The sequence below is a fragment of the Osmia bicornis genome, chromosome 13, assembly GCF_907164935.1.
Source record: "Osmia bicornis bicornis chromosome 13, iOsmBic2.1, whole genome shotgun sequence".
Taxonomy (NCBI): domain Eukaryota; kingdom Metazoa; phylum Arthropoda; class Insecta; order Hymenoptera; family Megachilidae; genus Osmia; species Osmia bicornis.
Genome location: NC_060228.1, coordinates 8865216 through 8886068, shown reverse-complemented (window position 1 = coordinate 8886068; position 20853 = coordinate 8865216). Strand labels below are relative to the sequence as shown.

At 33.6% G+C, this 20853-nt stretch overlaps 7 protein-coding genes across 13 annotated transcripts; 4 read left to right on the top strand and 3 right to left on the bottom strand.

Moving 5' to 3' along the window:
* Window positions 1-76: 76 nt before the first annotated feature.
* LOC114873662 (Fanconi anemia group M protein) lies at window positions 77-5341 on the top strand. Its single transcript, XM_029182233.2, has 13 exons — window positions 77-688; window positions 780-947; window positions 1015-1187; window positions 1270-1359; window positions 1457-1681; window positions 1760-1913; window positions 1996-2117; window positions 2202-2321; window positions 2385-2550; window positions 2645-2799; window positions 2872-3112; window positions 3174-4780; window positions 4856-5341. The coding sequence occupies exons 1-13, from the start codon at window positions 520-522 to the stop codon at window positions 5123-5125; spliced, it is 3660 nt and encodes a 1219-aa protein (XP_029038066.2). The 5' UTR covers window positions 77-519; the 3' UTR covers window positions 5126-5341.
* Window positions 5342-5432: 91 nt separating this feature from the next.
* On the top strand, window positions 5433-6488 carry LOC114873684. Its single transcript, XM_029182279.2, has 2 exons — window positions 5433-6133; window positions 6220-6488. The coding sequence occupies exons 1-2, from the start codon at window positions 5648-5650 to the stop codon at window positions 6394-6396; spliced, it is 663 nt and encodes a 220-aa protein (XP_029038112.1). The 5' UTR covers window positions 5433-5647; the 3' UTR covers window positions 6397-6488.
* Window positions 6489-6628: 140 nt separating this feature from the next.
* LOC114873665 lies at window positions 6629-10645 on the top strand. The gene is made up of 14 exons (XM_029182240.2): window positions 6629-6904; window positions 7042-7229; window positions 7332-7514; window positions 7601-7814; window positions 7887-8104; window positions 8169-8354; window positions 8422-8572; window positions 8642-8836; window positions 8993-9060; window positions 9129-9311; window positions 9397-9822; window positions 9903-10097; window positions 10156-10294; window positions 10379-10645. Exons 1-14 carry the CDS (start codon window positions 6883-6885, stop codon window positions 10504-10506), a joined length of 2496 nt encoding a protein of 831 aa, XP_029038073.2. The 5' UTR covers window positions 6629-6882; the 3' UTR covers window positions 10507-10645.
* On the bottom strand, window positions 10576-11214 carry LOC114873688 (cytochrome b-c1 complex subunit 9). The gene is made up of 2 exons (XM_029182283.2): window positions 10932-11214; window positions 10576-10730 (listed from the first exon to the last, which is right to left on the bottom strand). Exons 1-2 carry the CDS (start codon window positions 11064-11066, stop codon window positions 10692-10694), a joined length of 174 nt encoding a protein of 57 aa, XP_029038116.1. The 5' UTR covers window positions 11067-11214; the 3' UTR covers window positions 10576-10691.
* A 2532-nt stretch (window positions 11215-13746) lies between these two features.
* On the bottom strand, window positions 13747-17903 carry LOC114873643 (lysophosphatidylserine lipase ABHD12). Of its 7 annotated transcripts, XM_046288526.1 has the most exons (11): window positions 17804-17903; window positions 17202-17379; window positions 16840-17120; window positions 15815-15933; window positions 15634-15739; window positions 15361-15560; window positions 15150-15285; window positions 14945-15062; window positions 14699-14860; window positions 14501-14628; window positions 13747-14429 (listed from the first exon to the last, which is right to left on the bottom strand). In XM_046288526.1, the coding sequence occupies exons 3-11, from the start codon at window positions 16908-16910 to the stop codon at window positions 14396-14398; spliced, it is 1074 nt and encodes a 357-aa protein (XP_046144482.1). In that variant the 5' UTR covers window positions 16911-17120; window positions 17202-17379; window positions 17804-17903; the 3' UTR covers window positions 13747-14395. The 7 variants fall into 7 exon arrangements, with proteins under 7 accessions (XP_046144482.1, XP_029038030.1, XP_046144483.1 ...); XM_029182197.2 differs by lacking the exon at window positions 17804-17903 and adding an exon at window positions 17580-17740 and having other exon boundaries at window positions 16840-17379; XM_046288527.1 differs by lacking the exons at window positions 17202-17379; window positions 17804-17903 and adding an exon at window positions 17424-17442.
* A 621-nt stretch (window positions 17904-18524) lies between these two features.
* LOC114873647 (U6 snRNA-associated Sm-like protein LSm6) lies at window positions 18525-19631 on the top strand. Its single transcript, XM_029182208.2, has 3 exons — window positions 18525-19207; window positions 19304-19394; window positions 19464-19631. The coding sequence occupies exons 2-3, from the start codon at window positions 19304-19306 to the stop codon at window positions 19610-19612; spliced, it is 240 nt and encodes a 79-aa protein (XP_029038041.1). The 5' UTR covers window positions 18525-19207; the 3' UTR covers window positions 19613-19631.
* Window positions 19632-19755: 124 nt separating this feature from the next.
* On the bottom strand, window positions 19756-20732 carry LOC114873644 (protein TIPIN homolog). Its single transcript, XM_029182203.2, has one exon. It carries the CDS (start codon window positions 20730-20732, stop codon window positions 19833-19835), a length of 900 nt encoding a protein of 299 aa, XP_029038036.1. The 3' UTR covers window positions 19756-19832.
* Window positions 20733-20853: the final 121 nt, after the last annotated feature.

Below are 20853 nucleotides of genomic sequence, written 5' to 3'. Positions count from 1 at the left end.
CCTTTAGACGGGAGTGGCGCTACTTTTTTTTAAATAAATTGATACGCGTTTCCTGCTATAAGAGTATCGGAGTATCTATAGAGAAGTGTTTTATAATTACAGATGTTAATATATGTAACTAATGATATGTACAAACAATGTTCCTTTTGTAACGGACTTCAAAATTTTCGCGCTCACGAATGAATCGGGGAAACCCTGTTTTCGTCAGTTGGTAAAAATGTTGCCGATTCCCTAGTGGAAAAATGAATGATTTTTTAAGAATGGAAGGTTATGTTCAAATTTGAATGAAGCATAATGTTTACGTATTTAATTTTTTATAACCATATGTGCCTCCTAACGAAGATTTTGATCAGATTCTGATAAATATCAGAAGTGAAAAATCTTTATCTTCTTAAACGTTGAATTGGATAATGAGATAAACGACTATTTATTTACAAATGCAAACTATGTTAATAATATTTTGTCGTTTTATTAAAATGTGTCAAATCATTAAATTTATGTGACATTTGAGTTTTTCAAATGGAACCAACACAAAATACCCAAGTTTCATCTGATCCAGAAACAAAAGGGTTTGATTTATCAGCTGGAAAAACATGGATTTATCCGGAAAATTATCCTGTGAGAGATTATCAGTTCAATATAGTTCAAGCCTGTTTATACAAAAACACTTTAGTCTGTTTACCCACTGGTAAGGATAATTGCATTTACCATATAATAAGAACAATGGAAAGCAATGAATTTATTAAGATTTATAATATTTTGTTTTTAATTCTTATCAGGTTTGGGAAAAACATTTATTGCAGCAGTTATGATGTATAATTTTTGGAGATGGTATCCACGTGGAAGAGTTGTGTTCTTAGCACCTACTAAACCTTTAGTTGCTCAACAAATTTTTGCTTGTCACAATATAATGGGTATATCATCTGTAGAGTCTGTTGAACTTACAGGTAGATTGATGTATATATTTTAAACTCTTTCTTTTATCTCATTTACAATTAATATATTGTGTTACAGGAGCAATCAGTCAGAAACAGAGAGAAATAGCTTGGTTGAAAAAGAGAGTAATATTTGCTACTCCTCAAGTCTTTTACAATGATCTACATAAAAATGTTGCACCTGCTGATTTAATAAAATGTGTAGTTATAGATGAAGCTCACAAAGCTTTAGGAAAACATTCGTATTGTGAGGTAGTTATTTCATATAAAAACATTATAAGAAAAATTGCAACAAAATCGACATGTTAAATAATCGTATGTTTTCTATTCTTAGTGCATTCAGCTATTAAGTCAGAAAAATAAAAACTTTAGAGTACTAGCCCTTTCTGCAACACCAGGCAACAAAATTGATAATGTTCATGAGGTATAATTTATTTATATTAAATTATATAAAATCATTACCGATATCTTTTATAACTATACTACAATTTGCAGGAGTAAATAAATAATATTTTCTGTAGGTGTTGCAAAACTTGCTTATCGCTCATGTGGAGTTGCGAGACGAAACTTCCCCGGATATTATACCGTATATCAATGAAAGAAAAGTCGATATAATTTTAGTGCCACTTAACAATGAACTAACAGAATACAAAGAGAGATATATTTTCGTTATGGATCGTCATGTTAAAGTTTTACTGCAGTATAATGTTCTTAAGGGAGATACAGCAAATATTTCTAAAGGAAGGGTAAATTAAACTTTCGTATGTTTCATTGTTCGTACTTCCAACTTATAAAATTAAGATTGTCTTTTCTTGGTTATCTAGATATTTCATTTATTAAAGGAATTTAAAAACAAAACTAATAAATCAGGAAATTATGGACAAATTATAAAAACATTAAATATATTAATGACGATGTATCACGCTTACGAACTTATGATCAGAGATGGTCTCCGAGCATTTTGTAAATTTTATCAGAGTACGTAACTTATGTTTTACGAATACAATCGATACATGGTCTTTTTTTGTTTTAAGTACTTTTTATACATTTTTATCGACAGATCATTCTGATAAGTTTTGGATGAATGAAGAGACTCAATTGTTGGAGTTGGTTGAAGACATAAAACAATATCTTGGCCCGTTTCCGGATGTAAAAACTATTAATGAAAGCAACGCAGCAAATGTTTGTATAAATTCGTGTACATATTAAACGCATAGAGTTGTGTTTGTACCGTTAACATTCTAATATGTAATTCACAAATTCTAGATATCACAAGATCTTGTATTCGGACATACGAAGTTCGAAAAGTTAAAAGAATTACTGTCGCGTCATTTTACAAGCAGTCAGGAAAAACAGATTGATACAAGAGCCATCGTTTTTGTTGAGGTTTGTACTTATCGATTGTATGCAATATAAATTTAAGATATCACATGATTTTTCTTTATTCAGTACAGAGATATCGTGAACGAAATTTACGTGTTGCTGCTTCAGTGTCAACCATTAATAAAACCGCAAATGTTTGTTGGTCAAGCTGGACAGAAACAAAAGCAGCAGATAAAAGCATTAGAACATTTTAGAAGTAATCACGTTAATGTTCTTATATCTACAAGTATAGGTACAAAATATGTAATATGTACTAACAAGTTTGTTGCCAAGTTGCAAACAGGAATTATAATGAATTAATGAGAATGTTATCTTATTGAATACAGGAGAGGAAGGGTTGGATGTTGGAGAAGTAGACTTAATTATATGTTTCGATGTGTCTCAACATTCTCCAACGCGACTGGTACAAAGAATGGGGAGAACCGGACGAAAACGCGATGGTCACATAATTATTCTGGTCACTGATGGGAAAGAACACGAGGTAATTAAAAGCTTAATAACCAAAAGTATCTAAAACATGTATAAAATTTTGATAATCCGTTCAATATCATAGACATTAAAATCTACAATGGCTAGAAGAGTTTCCTTAAACAACAGGGTATTAAACACAAGCAATATTTTCTCTTCGCTTTATCAAAACAGTCCACGAATGATACCTGATATTTTCAAGCCGGAATGTTTAAAAATGCATATTAAAGTTCAACCAAAAACTCCAGTTACAAAAGGCAAGAAAAAAAAAGCGGATAAGGAGAACAATAAGCGTAAAAATACGCTGAAGAAGATTACAGCTCTAGGTAATAAAATGATGAAAGTTTAATGCAATCATCCATTTTACATGTTATGTATATGTTTTAGATTCTGATACGAAATCACAAAAGGATGACAATAAATTTTCCATGACGAAATTCTTTACAACTAAGAAACATAAAGAACATTCAGAAAGCAATGTTAATACATCTGAATGTGATACGAGTCAGAATAAAAATATAATAAACCCATCCGACGTAAAAATTTTGTCCTGTGACAACGATGCAGTTGATTTTCTTACAACGTGTGCTTTGAGAACCTCTGAAAAAGAAACGAATACAGAGGAAGAATGTAAAATTAATAAAATTTACATACCCAAGTTTCCCCGGATTAAAAACTTGTTTAAGTTTACAGTACCCAATATTAAAATTCTAGATTGCTTAATTAGTCTAGAGGATGTTGTTCCACTAAATAGTAATTTGCACAAGAATAAAAACATGAGTAAAAGTAAGAGCAACTTGTGTAATGATGAACCTGTATTTGATAATGAGATGAAGCAAAAAGAAAATGAACGTATCATTGAAAAGTCGAAATTTGAAGACCTGCTTGATAATAGCAGTGAATCAAAGGAAAGCGACATAATTAATAACGAAGATTTAGAGCCTGGAATATTTGAAGATATACTGAACGAAATGTCTGATGAATGCGAAAGTAATATTCACGTTGAAAATATACAAGCTGAACAATCTCAAAATAAAAACGATAAACGAATAGTCGAGAATAATTCTATATCAAATTCTAATAAATCCAAAAATGAACAGATTCTTAGTATAACGCAAGCGATCGAAGAGATCGCAAAATTAAATACAAACTCAAGCAATGCGAAAGTAATCGATGAATCAGAAGATGATATGTTTCAGGATGAAGATTTTTTGAAAGAAATCGACAACATTGAAGAGACAATCAAAGAAGCAGGTAATTTGTCTGAAAATGATGAGTTTAATGACAAAACTGTTTTAAATGACTGGACAGATCTAGATCAATGGGATGATGATTTTGAAATTCCCATGGAACCTGTACGCAGTTCTACAAAATTCAATTTGTCCAAAGGAACAAACAAAAAATCTAAACAACCTGTTAAGACATTGGATTGGGATAGTGAAGAATGGATCTCGGTTGACAAACCTTCCAATGTTTCAAGAGGGAATACTTCTGGTTCAAGTATAGCAAACAAATTATCGAACGTAAGAAAAAATTGGAATTCGAGCTCAAAACAATTTATTAAATGCAATTTAAACGATTCAACTAAAAGAGAAAAAGAAAAAGAAAGCAGTTTCTTCTTCAATCACTCGAAGGTTGATCTCGATCCTGACTCATCGCATGAACGAAGAAGCAAAGAAGAGAAAAGCTGTCAGAAACGTATTCATGGTAATCGCAAAAGAAGAAAGATACATGAATTTGTAGAGGATGAAGCAAAGGTATCTTCAAACGAAGTCTCTTCGGATGAAAGTTCTGAAACAGACACAGATCTCGATGATTTTGTAAGCTACACCCAGAACGTGCATGACACAACTGACATGCACATTCACTATTTGAAAAGTGTCAAAAGCCCGATAAAAGCACGGCAGGGTTTCGTTTTTAAAGAACCACGTACGCTTGATACGAGCATAGAAATATATTCGCAAGCGCCCGAACAAGACGACACTTATTTAAACGTAAATATGATCTTATACCAATCGTGTTAGAAATTATAGAAGTTAATTGTACGTAACATTTCCGTTAAATTTCAGGATTCCTTTTGCGTGGAAGGAGACGAGAACGAGCATCAAGATATCACTTTAGTGAAAGAACTATGCGAATTGGAGAGAGCGGAACGAGAACTCGAGGAACGAAAGCGGAAAGGGAAACGGAAACGCTCAAAGAACGAAGCATTAGACTGTAAGATTGAAAGAAGAAGTAAACGAAAAAATTATCGTAACAGTAGTAACAGCAGCAGTGAAGACGAGATTGAAAATTTGCGAAAACAGATAATGAACACGTCGAAGGTGTCGGTGCAGTAGGGTTTTGTTACATTGCTGCAGGAATATTATAATAACCCTGTCTTCTCCAATGTAACAAGATTTCACTGTACCTACAGCCACGCGAATCATAAACGTATCGACAGAATTTACTTACATAGATTATATCTTTCTTACTTTTATGAGACGTGTATATGAAGAATAGAGTTTAGTAAAAATTATTCGGGAAACAAATAAAAAATGTTCCGTTTTGTTGAATCGCGTCGCTATAGATTTTGAAGTCACAGACTTATGGTTTTGCTACCTAACTATATTTCCAAGAAGAACAGGAACAATAAGCGTAATGCTTAAGGTCTCAGGTATGCGAATTAGAAAGCGAAATTCTCGCTGACCATGGGTGCATCGTTAGGCCCTTTACCTTTTGCTGCAGGTGGTGGTTCACCCTCTTCACGACCTTTGTTTCGGTAAGGTATATAAAGCCAGGGGTTGTAGGTGTTTAGCTCGCAGTCTTTCGAAAAATTTAACCGCGTGATTTTCGTCAGTCGATTCTATTTGCAAGGAAAAATGTATCGCAGTTTAATGATGTGTTTGACGGTTTATTTGTGCGGAGCTGCAGTTGTACCGATTAAAGATCAAACTAACAACGAGCAGAGCAAGAAAAGCGAGAAAAGCGATGAAACGAATCAGCGAACATTTGCAACGCTTGGAATCGAAGGTCAGCAACAAATTTATCCGGTTAATCGCTATCATTATCCAACGTATCCAGAATATGGAAACAACGGATACGCGATTCAGACGGGGTACGAGGGGTACCTCGTTCCCGCTGTTGTACCGCAACAAAACACTGACTCTGCTTGGATTACCGAGATAGGGACCAGTTTGCTTCCATTCTCCGATGAAATTCTCCTATATGGAATTCGTGCTGGAGCTTACTTATTGCATTTTCTATTTGCAATTATATTAGGCGGAGCATTTACCACCGTCATTTGTACCTTTACACCTATTTGTACTATTAGTTTCATTGGCTTTGGATTTACCAATAATCATCAGGTAACGCTCAACTTGTTTTTACATCAGGAAAGAAGGAAGAGAGGGATTGTTACGTATACTTACTAACGAGCTGTTTCATTTTGCAGGTAAAGGAGCAGGTAGCGGAATTATCCCAGGGTCTTTTAAACGACGAGGTCGTGAACGTAGCTACCATTTTAATTTCAAGGGCTCTCGACAATTATGCGGCGATGCAGCGCGAGAGACAGGAAAATAGGAAAAATAAAGAGGGGGAGAAATTGAACGACTCTTCGAGTATGAGATAATTCAATTTTATTCTTGTTTCATTTCTTCCTTAACAATTATGTATAATAATTTAAGTAACGTTATAGCGATAAAATAAATCTGTTCCGAACGTATTAGAACCGCGCGTTTGACTTGTTCCCGCGGCTCGTGGATTCCGGAAGCTGGTGAATCACGATCCATCGATTCGTTCCTTTCCTGGGCAATACCTGTAGCCCCTCTTTATCTTTTATGACTCGCTTCTCTTCCATTTCCATTATGCGATGGTCAGAGGATGAGCTAACCGACCAACCTGACCCGAGCCGACCCGACCGGTTCTTCGTTCGACGAACATCAAATTGCGGTACCAGATGAGATCAGGCTTCGTGGCTCTTTTCAATTCCGAGGAGTCGTTCGTTCGGTTCGAGCGAGTATAATCAAGCGAGGACGCGGGCGTCGCAGTTTTAATTACTACTTGCTGTCGCAGTTATCTCTAATTACGATCGAATCAACATACGAATCACGCGATTATGAAGCACGTCCAAACGTTAGGTGAGAAATTTCTTTCTATCTTAACGCATTGTTAATGATCGAGAGATCTATGCGCGGCAAACGCGACGCAGCGGCGTCTCTTTGAATTTGAAAAAAACTCGAAGAATTTTCTTCAGCAATTCCTGTATTTCTTTCAGGCTACGTGGCGGTGGTCCTGTGCATCGCGACGCTTGCGATTGGACGCTGCGAATCCAAGCGAGCTGTCGACGCGAACAGGACGAAGGTTGCCGATTTTGAGGGGGCCGTGAACCACGACGAGGACGAGGATGACTTTGTACCCTATCAAGGAGAACGTTTCAACGTATTTGATTGGACACTGTTCAAAGTAAAAATCATGAAATTCTAATTATAGAACAGAGACTTTATCAGTGAACATAATTTATTCTGACCATATTTGCTATTGTTCCGTTTGCGGTACCCCTCTTAGGTAATGAGTAAAAGGTACGATGAAAATCTTCTTCTATCGCCGATATCGTTGAAGATTGCATTGGTACTTTTGTACGAAGGAGCTCAAGAAAACACTGCTCATGAACTAGCCGCAGGGATGCAGTTACCTGCTACCCGAACGGCTACTCGGGACAAGTTCTCCACTATTTTACGTTCCCTACAGGTACATACGTACATTTATGAAAGGCAACCATTAGTATTTAGGATAATTATCTTTGTCTGCTAATTAATTTCCTACTCCTCTTGCAGACTACCTCTCCAGCATACAGTTTGAATATTGGGACACGAATTTACACAGATTCGAATATTTTGATCAGACAACGATACGAGGCTATCGTGAAAACCTTTTACAACACCGATGTGATTGTCGCGAATATGTCGGACTCGCAACCTCTCGTTCGGGAGATAAACAGATGGGTCAGTAATGTTACAGAGGGTAACATCGAGAAGATTATAGAAGATGGTACGAATGAAAATAATTTTTATTTATCTTTACTCATAATTCTTGTTTGCAATATACAATTAAATTTTCTAGAGAGCAGCGTAAAGGAGTCGCTGATGCTGATAGTGAACGCGCTCTATTTCAAAGGCTCATGGCGACGCAGATACTTCCCTCCGGAGAACACACGAGTTGGGAAATTTTACAAAAATGGTAACGAATCGATAGACGTGCCATTTATGCGCGCATTCGGCAGATTCTACTTCTCCGAGTCTCCCGAGTTAGATGCAAAGATTCTACGGATTCCGTATGACGTACGTCTAAATCTATCTCGTCCTTTACTGTTCCGTTATCTTATATTATTGATGCCTTTTTTAGGGACACAAATACGCCATGTACCTTTTACTACCTCGTACTCAGAATGGTATCGAGCAACTTGTCGCCGATGTTAATCCTTTTATCCTGGCGCGACACATGTGGTTGATGCAGGATCTGCCTGTTGATGTGTCCATCCCGAAATTTAAATTTGAATTTTCCAGTCATTTGGAATCCGTGCTTCGTCAGGTATTCGCTTTTGCTATTAAAGCACAATGTTCCTTTTAATATCCTAAATTTTCTGTTCCGCTTTTAGCTTGGTATTCGCAATATCTTTGACGACACAGCTACATTAACTGGTATAGCCCGCACTAAAAGAACTTCCAAACACCTGAAAGTCTCGAATATACTGCAAAAGGCTGGAATAGAAGTGAACGAGAATGGAACGACGGCTTATGTTGCCACCGGTAAATCTGTTATCGAACTATCTTTTAGGTACCTATTTCTATTCCTCTGAACTTGATTTATTAATCTAGAAATCGAACTTGGGAATAAAATCGGGGAAGAAACGTTCCATGCGAATCGCCCCTTCTTATTTTATATAGAAGACGAATCTACAGGAACCATCACTTATATGGGCAAGATAATGAATCCTTTAATTATGAGCGGCAGTACTGGCAGATCGAATCAAACTACTCTATCTAAATTTGGCACACCAGTAGTGAACGCAGGTTAATCTCTTCTTCCAAATAAATTTCACTATTATAATTCTCTACTGTCATTTCTTCCCAATATCGTTAACAAATACTAACGATTATGTAGTTTCTTTCTCCGCAATTTTATTTAAAGAAAGTCTCAGCATCACATTAACATAAAGGTGTTTCTAGACTCGAACTTGCAGATGGGCTTTAATGCCGAAGATAGGAATAATCTCTTCAATGCATACTTCTCACAGGTAAAAGAATATAAAAATATATCTTGTATCTCATTAATTGAGAAGCTCTATTCTTATTTCTACCATAGGTTCTCAGTAAGGAACACGATGAAAATCTAGTATCATCACCAGCGAGTGTTAAAGCGATTCTAACGATGCTGATGGAAGGAGCAAATGGTAAAACGAGACAAGAGATTCTTTCGGAATTAAGATTACCTAATGAGGAATCGCGTATAAGAGAAATTACCCAACGTACCTACGTATCCCTAAAGGTAAAAATGCATTTACTATATAGTAATCCCAAAATTTACGTGGATTCACTTTAACTCACAAACACGAAATACATTTTATTTTTAGAGAAAAGAAAATGGCACAGAAATTGATCTAGCTACCCGATTGTGGATAGATGAAAACTTACATGTACTGGACAGTTATAAAAATATTTTGCAATCACACTACAGAGGAGACGTTCAAAATATAAATTTTATAGATTCTCAAAAGACTGCGCGTCTTATTAATGACTGGGTCCGTCAAGCAACGCGCAGCGTAGTTTCTTCACCCTTGGTTAACAACATACAACCTGACACCCGTATGATACTGACTTCTATTATCTATTTCAAAGGATGCTGGTTGAAAGCGTTCGATCCGATGAAAACGGGATTGCAATGTTTTTATGTCCCTAATGGGGAATGCAAAAAAACGCATTTCATGCAGCATAAGTCCACGTATCGATATGCGTACATATCCTCCATTGAAGCGCATATTTTAGAAATTCCGTACTCGGTACGATAAACAAGTCAAGTACATACAAATATGTGAGACATGTTTTCTATATCTACATAACGTTAGGTGTAATTTTTCAGGATGGTAAAACGTCGATGTTAACGATCATGCCAAATGAAAGAGAAAAAGACCCACATCTTCGAATATTGTCCAAAGATTTAGCTACCATTCCTATATCTGCGATACTAGCAAACTTAAGGGAAAGAGACGTCACTATATATCTTCCAAAGTTTAAGATTGAGAACAATCTTAATTTAATGTCCACCTTACAAAACGTAAGTTTCGCTATGAAGAAACCTATTTTTCAAAGTTATCAACATAGTTCTTTTTTAGCTGGGGATTGAAAGTATATTCAGATTTGATGCAAATTTAACTAACATAGTTTCCAACGGTTCGGTACGGGTGACAGATATCTTACAGAAGATTAAAGTAGAAATAGACGAAGAAGGAACGTTAGCGGCAGCTGATACGGGTAACTTTAATGAAACTTTTCTCTTTTTAAAAACAGATTGAATATATCTATTGCTGTATTTTTAATGATAATCTAATTTAACAGAAGTTGGATATCAGCTGCTTTCATCGTGGAGTAACGACGTTAAGATGGATAGACCTTTCCTCTTCCTCATCATCGATTCCATCACAAATACATCGCTATTTTTCGGTCGTTTCATCGAACCGCTATAACAAGCATTTTAATGACCATAGATCTTAACACCTTGAATGCCATGGGGGTCACCAGTAAATAAATAATTATTATGTGTAATAAATTACTTTTTATTTGTGTAATGAAAGAAACATAATACAAGTATTTGATACATCGTTATATATGTACATGAACATCTAACATAGCACAATTAACGTTGTACTACCTATGCTCCATAGTTGTGTTTTATGTCTTTCCAAAGTTTCTGAAACAAAAAAGATATTGACATTGTTATGCTTACAATGTTTATCCCTTTGTTTCAAGAAGTTAGTTCGTTTTACTTTCCTAAGTAGTAAAGAATAAGTTAGTTCAATGCCTTTTAATAATTGGTTACATACATGGAATTGAACTTATTACGAAATTCGTTATTAGAATATCTTACAATAGTTCTTATATTTATACATACCCCCTTATTAATGCTCTCAAACATTTTATCCGAAAATAAATTAACCGATCGCTCAAATACGAAACTACTTGCTAATATAACTACAATGACTGTCGAAGTTCGTTTGAACAAAAGGTTGTATATAGCATTAGCCATTGTTCTGACTGAAGTTACTGTAATCTCAAACAAAATTATTTATCTAACTTTAACTACTATAATCTTTCTTTCCAACAAAATTCTTGTATCACTTTTGCCAGAAAACAGGACACAAATAGTTCCATTCACATGCGCATGAGCCTTAAGTGATGTAATAGCAATGATTACAGATGAAAAAGGATGAGACATGCTACTGTTTTTAAAGAGATCATATCAGGGATCCCAGTGACCCCAAGTGAGGTTAGGTCTGCAATAAAACCGTCAATTCTAAAGACGATTGTCAAAATAATTAATTATGCTTAGTTGCTACCTCAGTCTTGTAGCGACCGCCGAGGAGTGTGGATCAACCTTTCAAACATACACAACCTTTATTTTATTTTCTGCGCTCGTTTAGTTTGCGGTATTTATTTTCCTAACATATTGAATAAACGCATTAGAAGACTAAATGTGTTAATTTTATTACTCCATTACATTTCTTTATTCCTTATATCTCAGCATCCCTTACAGCCCTGTATTCTTTTCATCCCTACATTCCTTACATCACTGCAACCCTTACATCCCTCCATTTTCTTCATTCCGACATTCCTTACATCTCTTCATCCCTTACATCCCTGCATTCTTTTCGTCCCTACATTCTTTTCATCCCTACATTCCTAACATCCCTTACATCCCTCCATTCTCTTCATCCTAACATTCCTTACATCTATTAATCCCTTATATCCCTACATTCTTTTCATCCCTACGGTCATTTCATCCCTACATTCTTTTCATCCCTACATTCTTTTCATCCCTACATTCTATTCATCACTACATTCATTCCATCCCTACACCCTTTTCATCCCTACACCCTTTTCATCCCTACATTCTTTTCATCCCTACATTCTATTCATCACTACATTCATTCCATCCCTACACCCTTTTCATCCCTACACCCTTTTCATCCCTGCATTCTTTTCATCCCTACATTCTATTCATCACTACATTCATTCCATCCCTACACCCTTTTCATCCCTACATTCTTTTCATCCCTACATTCATTTCATCCCTATATTCTTTTCATCCCTACATTCTTTTCATCTCTACATCTCCACATAACTTATATCTCAGTATCCCTTACATCCCTGCATTCTTCACATATTTGCAACATTTTTATGAAAAATCGTGCAAAATTTAGTTCCCTTTTTCGCCACCAGATGGCGCTGATTCGACCTCGAAATTTTAGTTCACATTTTTGCCGCTAGAGGGCCAAGAATTGAGCAAAATTTAGTTCCTTTTTCCAAAACCAGATGGCGCTGATTCGACATCGAAATTTTAGTTCGAATTTTTGCCGCTAGGGGGCGCTATTTTTTCGAAATTTTCCCAAAAATCTCAAAAATAGAGCGCCCCCTAGCGGCAAAAATTCGAACTAAAATTTCGATGTCGAATCAGCGCCATCTGGTTTTGGAAAAAGGAACTAAATTTTGCTCAATTCTTGGCCCTCTAGCGGCAAAAATGTGAACTAAAATTTCGAGGTCGAATCAGCGCCATCTGGTTTTGGAAAAAGGAACTAAATTTTGCTCAATTCTTGGCCCTCTAGCGGCAAAAATGTGAACTAAAATTTCGAGGTCGAATCAGCGCCATCTGGTGGCGGAAAAAGGAACTAAATTTTGCAAAATTTCTGGCGAAAAAGTACTTACCTTTACTTACCTTTACTCGAAGCAGTCTTTGTAATATATTTATTATAAGGTTTGCAGGGATATAAGGGTTGCTGGGATGAAAGGGATGTAGGGATGAAAAGAATGAAGGGATGAAATGAACGTAGGGATGAAAAGAATGTAGGGATGAAATGAATGCAGGGATGAAATGAATGTAGGGATGAAATGAATGTAGGGATGAAATGAATGTAGGGATGAAATGAATGTAGGGATGAAACGAATGTAGGGATGAAAAGAATGTAGGGATGACAAGAATGTAGTGATGAAATGAATGCAGTGATGTAAGGGGTGAAGAGATCTAACTAAACGAGGGATGCAAAGGATGCCGTAGAGGTTCTGGGCTGGGGCCCTGGTCTCCACTGCACGCGGCTCGAGCACTGCCGGCATCGGGTGTGGCCCCCGATGTCGGCGGAGTTTGGCACATGGCGGGGGGTCAAAGGACCCTCCCTACAGCCCTAGTGCAGGCCACCGTGGTGGTTTTAGTGGGTAAAAATCCCACACTACCTCCGGCCCCTCCCCAGGGGGGCTGAAGGTGTCTTTCTGAAGATTTCCACCACGTTAAAAAGAAAAAAAAAAAAAAAACACGGGTATTTAAAGGTTACAGGAGTGATGGGTACGACCTGATTCGATCCTGGGGTGTCTGAGACCACACAACACCGTTGACTCTCCCTGTATACTGACGTTATGGCATTCGGGGTATCTGGGACCCCCAATCACCAGTATCACTCTTTGCGTACCGACATTATGGCATCCGGGGTGTCAAGGACCCCCTATCACCAGCATCACTCTTTGCGTACCGACATTTTGGTATTGGGGGTGCCAGGGACCCCCTGCATCCGTGGCGCTCTCTGCATACCGACCTCATATCATCCTGGGGTATTTGGGACCCCGAAGCACCGTTGACTGCATACCGATATTATGGCTTCGGGGGTATCAGGGACCCCAAAGAGAGAATAGCAGCTTAATCTATAAAAAATCAGTGGAAACTGCTTGCTTACAGACTTACCATAGGAAAAGGAATATAATTTCGTAATATTATAATATAGAAATGTCAGTTTTGTTTCGTTATTTTTTTTATCATTTTATTTGTGTAAAGACATACAGTATACTGATACATATAATAATTCAAATTGTTTGAAGATAAATGTATATACGTAAAACTTATACGTTTATAATTTGCATATCGCAATACCAAAAATAATAACGAGGTTGAGTATTCCGCGATTTGTAAATTTGTTGTAAATTCGTTGATACATATAAAACAATATGTAAATACTGATGGTGGCATTGAAATAACTATCACAGGTATAACTTTAACAATATACCACATGTCCTTGTGTATAATACATACAATTCTTTCTTTTTTCATTGTTCAACTAAAATATTTGTTATTGCTATATATGCAATATGTATTCTATATAAATGTATTATAAACCTAATTAAATTAAGTTAATTGTTTGTTTGAAAAATTATGTATCTTATAAAATTTAAACAATAAAAATAACCGAATTTAAACAAAACATAATAATACAATGGAGTACTATCGTTTTACTTCAAAATTATTCAAATACTGATACCTACCACAGAAAGTACCTCATATGATCATAAAAGTACACTTTTTACTAAACAATTTAACTAGTACTTCTCATGTGCTACGCTTATAAATGTTCTGGAAGAACCATTAACATATTACTAAGTTTTGCCAGCATTGTAATATATTTCAGTATAACTAATACTTACTTAATTATATTAGGTAATTCCTTGTAACGACATATGTATTTGTGGCCGAAACCATATGATGCATTTATTCGTATAAATTGAATACGATTTGTACTATTACCATGATAATTTATAGCTGATTTAAATAACTAATAAAATAAATATAAGACCTATTAACATTATATACATTTTGTGAAACTGTAACTAAAATTAATATACCTTTTCACCTAACGAAAATGGTACAATACCATCATCTTCTGCATGTAATATCATAATAGGACATTGAATTTTTTCTATATGTTTGTCTGATTCAAATCGAAGATAATTGTTATAAAATGGTTCAACAATTACCCAATGAAACCACGGTAAATGTTTAAACACCTGCAAAAAATAAAGTTTTTAAACACATTTCGAAACATAGTTAGTATCACAGTATTATTAAATGGTTTTTGTAATCTAAAATACCTGTGACAGAGGGTGTTCACTCAATTCATCTGCAATATTATTAAATGGAGATTCTAAAAATAACCCTGCAGGCTGGATATTTTCTATTGCTAATAATGCTAGTACATGAGTAGAGACCCTGTAAATCATGATCAATAAAGCTTGTTAAGATTTTTGAATTGATCTTCTTTTAAGTATTAGTATTATTAAGCAAATAACTTCATACCCAGTGCCTAAAGAATGTCCCCATACAAAGACAGGAGCTGTATGATTCACTAACTGTAGCAACCATTCAAGGATATATTTGCTATCAGTAACTACACCTGATTCAGAGAGCTCTGCTTCTTCGCTATCACCATAACCTATATTTATAAAAAATATATTTACAATTATTTACATAGCTTTAATTTTTTAACATAAAAATTCTCAACACTTACCTCTATAATCAAAGGCTATAACATGATAATCTAAAGACTGAAATAATTTATAAAGTTCGAGGCGATGACTACTTGCTCTATTACCACTATTACCATGCATATAAAGAAAAACTGGTTGCTTAGCATTCCTTAAAATATCTTCATAATCATCATCTGCTGTAATATTGGTATTATTTAATAAAGATTGAGGTAGCACCTGCCTAAAAATATATTTTACTCGTTGTAAATAAGCAACGCATGTAACATTATTACTTATACAAGTTAATTACCAACCACAATCCTATTTTTACTTGCTGATCTGTTGTTAAATAAAAATTTCTTGTTCCTTTCATTCCAACTGACTCTGGATTTGAAAAATCTACATTAAGTGGCCATTGTACTGAAAATATGAAATTAATTATATGTAAGAAAAAGAATGAAAGAATTTTAACAAACATAAAATTTATTTACTTACCAAAATTTGAAAATAGTATCTTTCTTTGTATAGTGCAAGAATAATGAAATATAACAGGCAGTAGTCCAAATATTACAAAGTATATAATTATTGTTACTGCCATTACCCAAATTAAGTGTCTGTAATCAAGTTTATTTATTCAAAACTTTACATTACACACAAACAATAATATTTAATTGTAACTATAGAAAATAATTGAAAAGATAAAGGTATGTAATCTACCTTTTTGTTTCTTGTTTATTATCAGAATGTATATTCATATATAGAAAGTAGCATATACATAATGATTATTACCAATATAAACATATAATGAATTTTTATAGCCATTAATAAAGTATAAAAATATGGTAATAGTTATAAATTTATACCTTATTAATCTTATAGTAGTTTGATGTATACATTTACAATTTAAATGATGGTTATTGCACATTATTTAATGCATATATTTTGAAAACTGCACATATAAAATTTAATTCAAAAGTACATAAATTAAACTTTGTACAGAGAATCCTATTTTCTTTGTTCCATATATTTAATGAAAAATTTCAAAAATTGACCTGTTATTTTACAATGTATTTTTATATGATTTCCAGTATTTTAATTCTTTTGTAACATGGTGCATACTATAATAAAAAAAAGTTAATAGCTTAAAAAAAATAGTTATAAACAATCAGTTTATAAAATAAAAAAAACAATAATTTAAAATATTGAAAATATAAAAATATATACATGCACTTTGTACAAAGTATGATACTTTCAATAAATCCTCTCTACTTTGTTATTAATATTTTATTCATTAGCCATTTCTACCAATCATTAGATAGTTCATTTACTTGTTTAACAGCAAAAACTATTTTGTTAAAATATTTTAACTGAGAGATATCCCTTTACCTCGATGCAAAGAAATTCAAAAGTATTATTGCATTACTACATTCTATACTTTTTTTAAGGAGCTTGATAAAAATCTTGATCTTATTTCATACATAAGAAAATTTACAACATAGACATTAAACACAGCAACTTACATTCCTAAATACCAGTTATCAAGAATGGTGGAAACAGGTAATATTGTTGATAGTAGAAAAGTTGATTGCATATTTGTTAGTAGCTACCAAACCTAGGACACCTTTTAATTTTTCCTTTTAATGTAATTTACTTGTATTAAATCCTTGCAAGCTATTATTATGCATAGGTGGTCAGATTTAATATTATTTATTGTATTTACAAAAGTGTAATTATTTCCACTCACATAAATTACATTTCATAATGAAATAAGTTATTTTCTCATACTGATAAGAGAACCAACCTATATCAACAGTGATAAATTATAAACAAATATTAAATCATCATTGTTGTATTTTTTATACATTTATTATATTTTTTTAACCATTTGAAATTGCATAAAAGGTATATTGTGACTATAAATTAAGACCCTTAACATAGTGGTAATAATTACACCTGGTTATTGTATCCAACATAATTTAAACTTAATTATTGATTAGGCTGATGCATCAAAATGTTAATATTTGTCTGTTAAGGATCGTAGAATAAGTGTAAGTGCAGATCTAGAACAAAAACATGAAGAATTAGACAAATAAATACCTAGTACCTTTTTTTAAAGCGTTTCTTTGGTAACCAATATAACATAATAATTAAAAATTAATAAAACTTAATCTGAAAACAAAATCTCCGTCAACGGAGAACAGAGACGCCGATTTATATAATTACTCTTCAGTCGAAATTACAAATCAAATAAATGAATTACTTTCAACTTTCTCTCCAAGATGGCAAATCTTTGAAAATTTCATGAAAATATAGAAGCAAAAAGACTATTCAAATTCTATATTTTATTATATTTTCTTATTTAGTAATAAAGAAACACCCTCAAATAAAAGTGTGGAACAATTTTTTTTTTTTAATTTGAGTAAAGTAAAGTAAAGTAAAGTAATGAAAGAGTAGTAGATAATGGATATAATTTTTAATACATACATTAGTAATATATATAAATCTCTGTTTTACATTTTATTAATATCCAATATTTGCAAAAAGGTTCAGAAATATCTATAAAAAGTGTAAAATACTATTTTAATGTAGTGACACAGCCGACTCTAGTACTAGCCGTGCTGAAGTAAAAATGGCAACACCGCGGGAGTCCGGTCTGAATATATCAACATCTAACCCTACTCTATCTGCCTCCCGGACTCCCAGACTCCCAGCCAATCAACGTCGTCGGACTCTCGGCTACTCTCTGGACTTCACATAACCTCTTTGGTTTCGTTCCAATAATTTCGCTTGTTTCAAGGTTTTTATTCACTTATATACACGTTTATCAATTCTTAAATGTTTCAATTTGATCCAAAGATGGTCTCATTTTGCTTCATACCTAAATTTTCTTGAAACCACTGTAAATATTTCAAATATCATGCTTCACAACACCAAACTACTTCGAGAGTACACAAAATTTATATTACATTTATAACAATTTTATACTACCACATCACTTCTACTTGCCATAGTTGCAACGTTTATGTATTGTTTATACATAATTAATACAAAATAGCGTATATTACTACAGCTTTTAATTAAAAAAGACAGTAATTACAATTCCGAGCACAGGACTCTGTTTTTGAAAATAGGACTCCCGATTGTCACGTGAGCGGTGTTGCCACGTTGTTCAGCATGGCTAGTACTAGAGTCGGCTGTGGTAGTGATTACTACATGGTTTGGGTTCAGGAATAGTATTTGCAATTTGATTGGTTGCACTTTCTGATAATAAATAGAATTAATAAAATGTATGGAACTGCCTATACATCAACAATGTCTTCTTATTAATATTTCCAATAGATTCTGCTTTCTTTTATGAATAGGCATATTTATAATGCATCCATATAATTAACAAGTTACTAAAATTAACCACTTCACTTCACTTCACTTCATAAGTTTCCCTCTATTGAAGGTGGCGTAATCTACGGACTTGGATCTGTCCCTTTTTGCCCAACGAAAAAAGTTATCGGCCACGCGCATTATCGCGCCATTTTCAATTACATTATTTAAGCCATATACTTCTGTACTTTTAATTCCACTCATACTTGTCCGTACTTTTAAATCTCACACTCTTTCTGTACTTTTAAGTCCACTCATCTTACTCGTTCCTTTACATCCCCCTTTTAGTCGCCTCTTACGACAGGCAGGGGATACCGTGGCCGTATTCTAAGCCCCCCGAGCCACAGGGGATTAAAATTAACCAAAATCTACCAATAGTAGAGGATGGCATAACTGCCTGTTAATTATTGTTTTTGAGAAGATACAACCATATAATTCAAAAGTATATAGTGCTTCAAAGTTTACAAATAAAATATATAAAATACTGAAGAAGAAATAAGCTCTTTTAAGGTAAAGTTTAACTACTTTGAGAAAAAAGAATTATTAATCCTAACCTCTTTTCTATAAAGTCATTTCACAAATGTAATAAATATCTACAATTTGCAGATGAATCGTAAAGAAGCATTAACTCAATTTATTCAACAAATTCATGGACGTCCTGTTGTTGTAAAGCTAAATAGTGGTGTAGATTACCGAGGTAAGATCTTTCACGAATTTTAATGAAATAAACAAACATTTTATTAATTAATCAATCATTATTTTACAGGTGTTTTAGCTTGTCTTGATGGCTACATGAATATAGCACTTGAACAAACAGAAGAATATGTAAATGGTCAATTAAAAGATAAATATGGCGATGCTTTTATACGCGGCAATAATGTATTATATATTAGTACACAAAAACGTAGAACTTAAAATAAATACATAATTTGTATGAAGTTTTACTTACTTTTAAAATAAAAATTATTCTAAGGACATTTCTTTTTTATGAACCATGCTTTTTCAAGTGGAAACAAAATGGTTAAGCTCTTTACATAGTAAATCATTTATTAAACATGTTGTCTTCTAAACTCTATATTAATACTTATAAAATTTTTATAACCATACTATAAATCAGATAATAATAATGTTTTTTTTAAGATTCATGATCTTCACTTTTTACTTGTGAATTACTCTTACATTCTTTGTTCTCTAAATTTTTAGTAGCATTGGGTATTTCTGTGTTAGATAAATTATTTTTTGGTTGTGTGTTTTCAGTATCTTCCAATTTCTTTCTCTTAGCTTCCTCAATTTCTTTAAATCTTGCAAGCCTTCTTTGAACAGCTAGCTGTCTATTTCTTTCTATACGTTCTTTAACTTCATCGCTTAGTTGTGGTGAAGCAGAAGTTGTATTTATAGGCTTTGAAGTTATGGTGACATTAGACTGTAATAATAATTCATTGAATGTATTCTCATTATTAATAGATGCATTAGACATAGCTTGTTTTTGTTTCTCTATTTGTTCAGCAATTAATAAATCAAATTCATCAATAGGTTCATCTTGATCTTTGTCTTCCTCTATGTCTATATTATCCTGACTAATCATATCATCTGCACTAATCATATCTAGTCTATATTTTTTAATGAACACCTGAAGATCTTTTTTAGTACCCAATTTCTCTAATTTCTCAAGAAAATCATCAAAATTCAACTTGGGGAATAGTCTATGTCCCCAGTGTTCCATCCTTTTTATGATTCTATCTAAATCTACTTTCTCATATCCCTTTCCATAAAATTTAAAGCCTTCAAAATATTTTTCAATAGTATGTAGTCCTTTAGGACCTTTTAGACGTTCTGTGTTTAATTTAGGTATAGGATTTCTTACAACACTACGCTTTGTAGATGTTGGATCAATTCTTCTGGCAGTACTTTTTTCATTATCTGAGCCAATATCTTCATTCTTGCTGGTATTAAACTGATCTTCATCTGAGTCTGTGTTTTTATATTCACCTACTACATCATGTTCATCTTCTATATCGTTTGACAAAGTTGACATATTCAACAAGTTGTATTTCAACTTCCTTTGATATATGCAAAACGGTAATTATTTATTGAACAGTAAAATTTTTCAAAGACTATTGAGAATATAAGTGTATGAATACAATTTCTTAAACCTA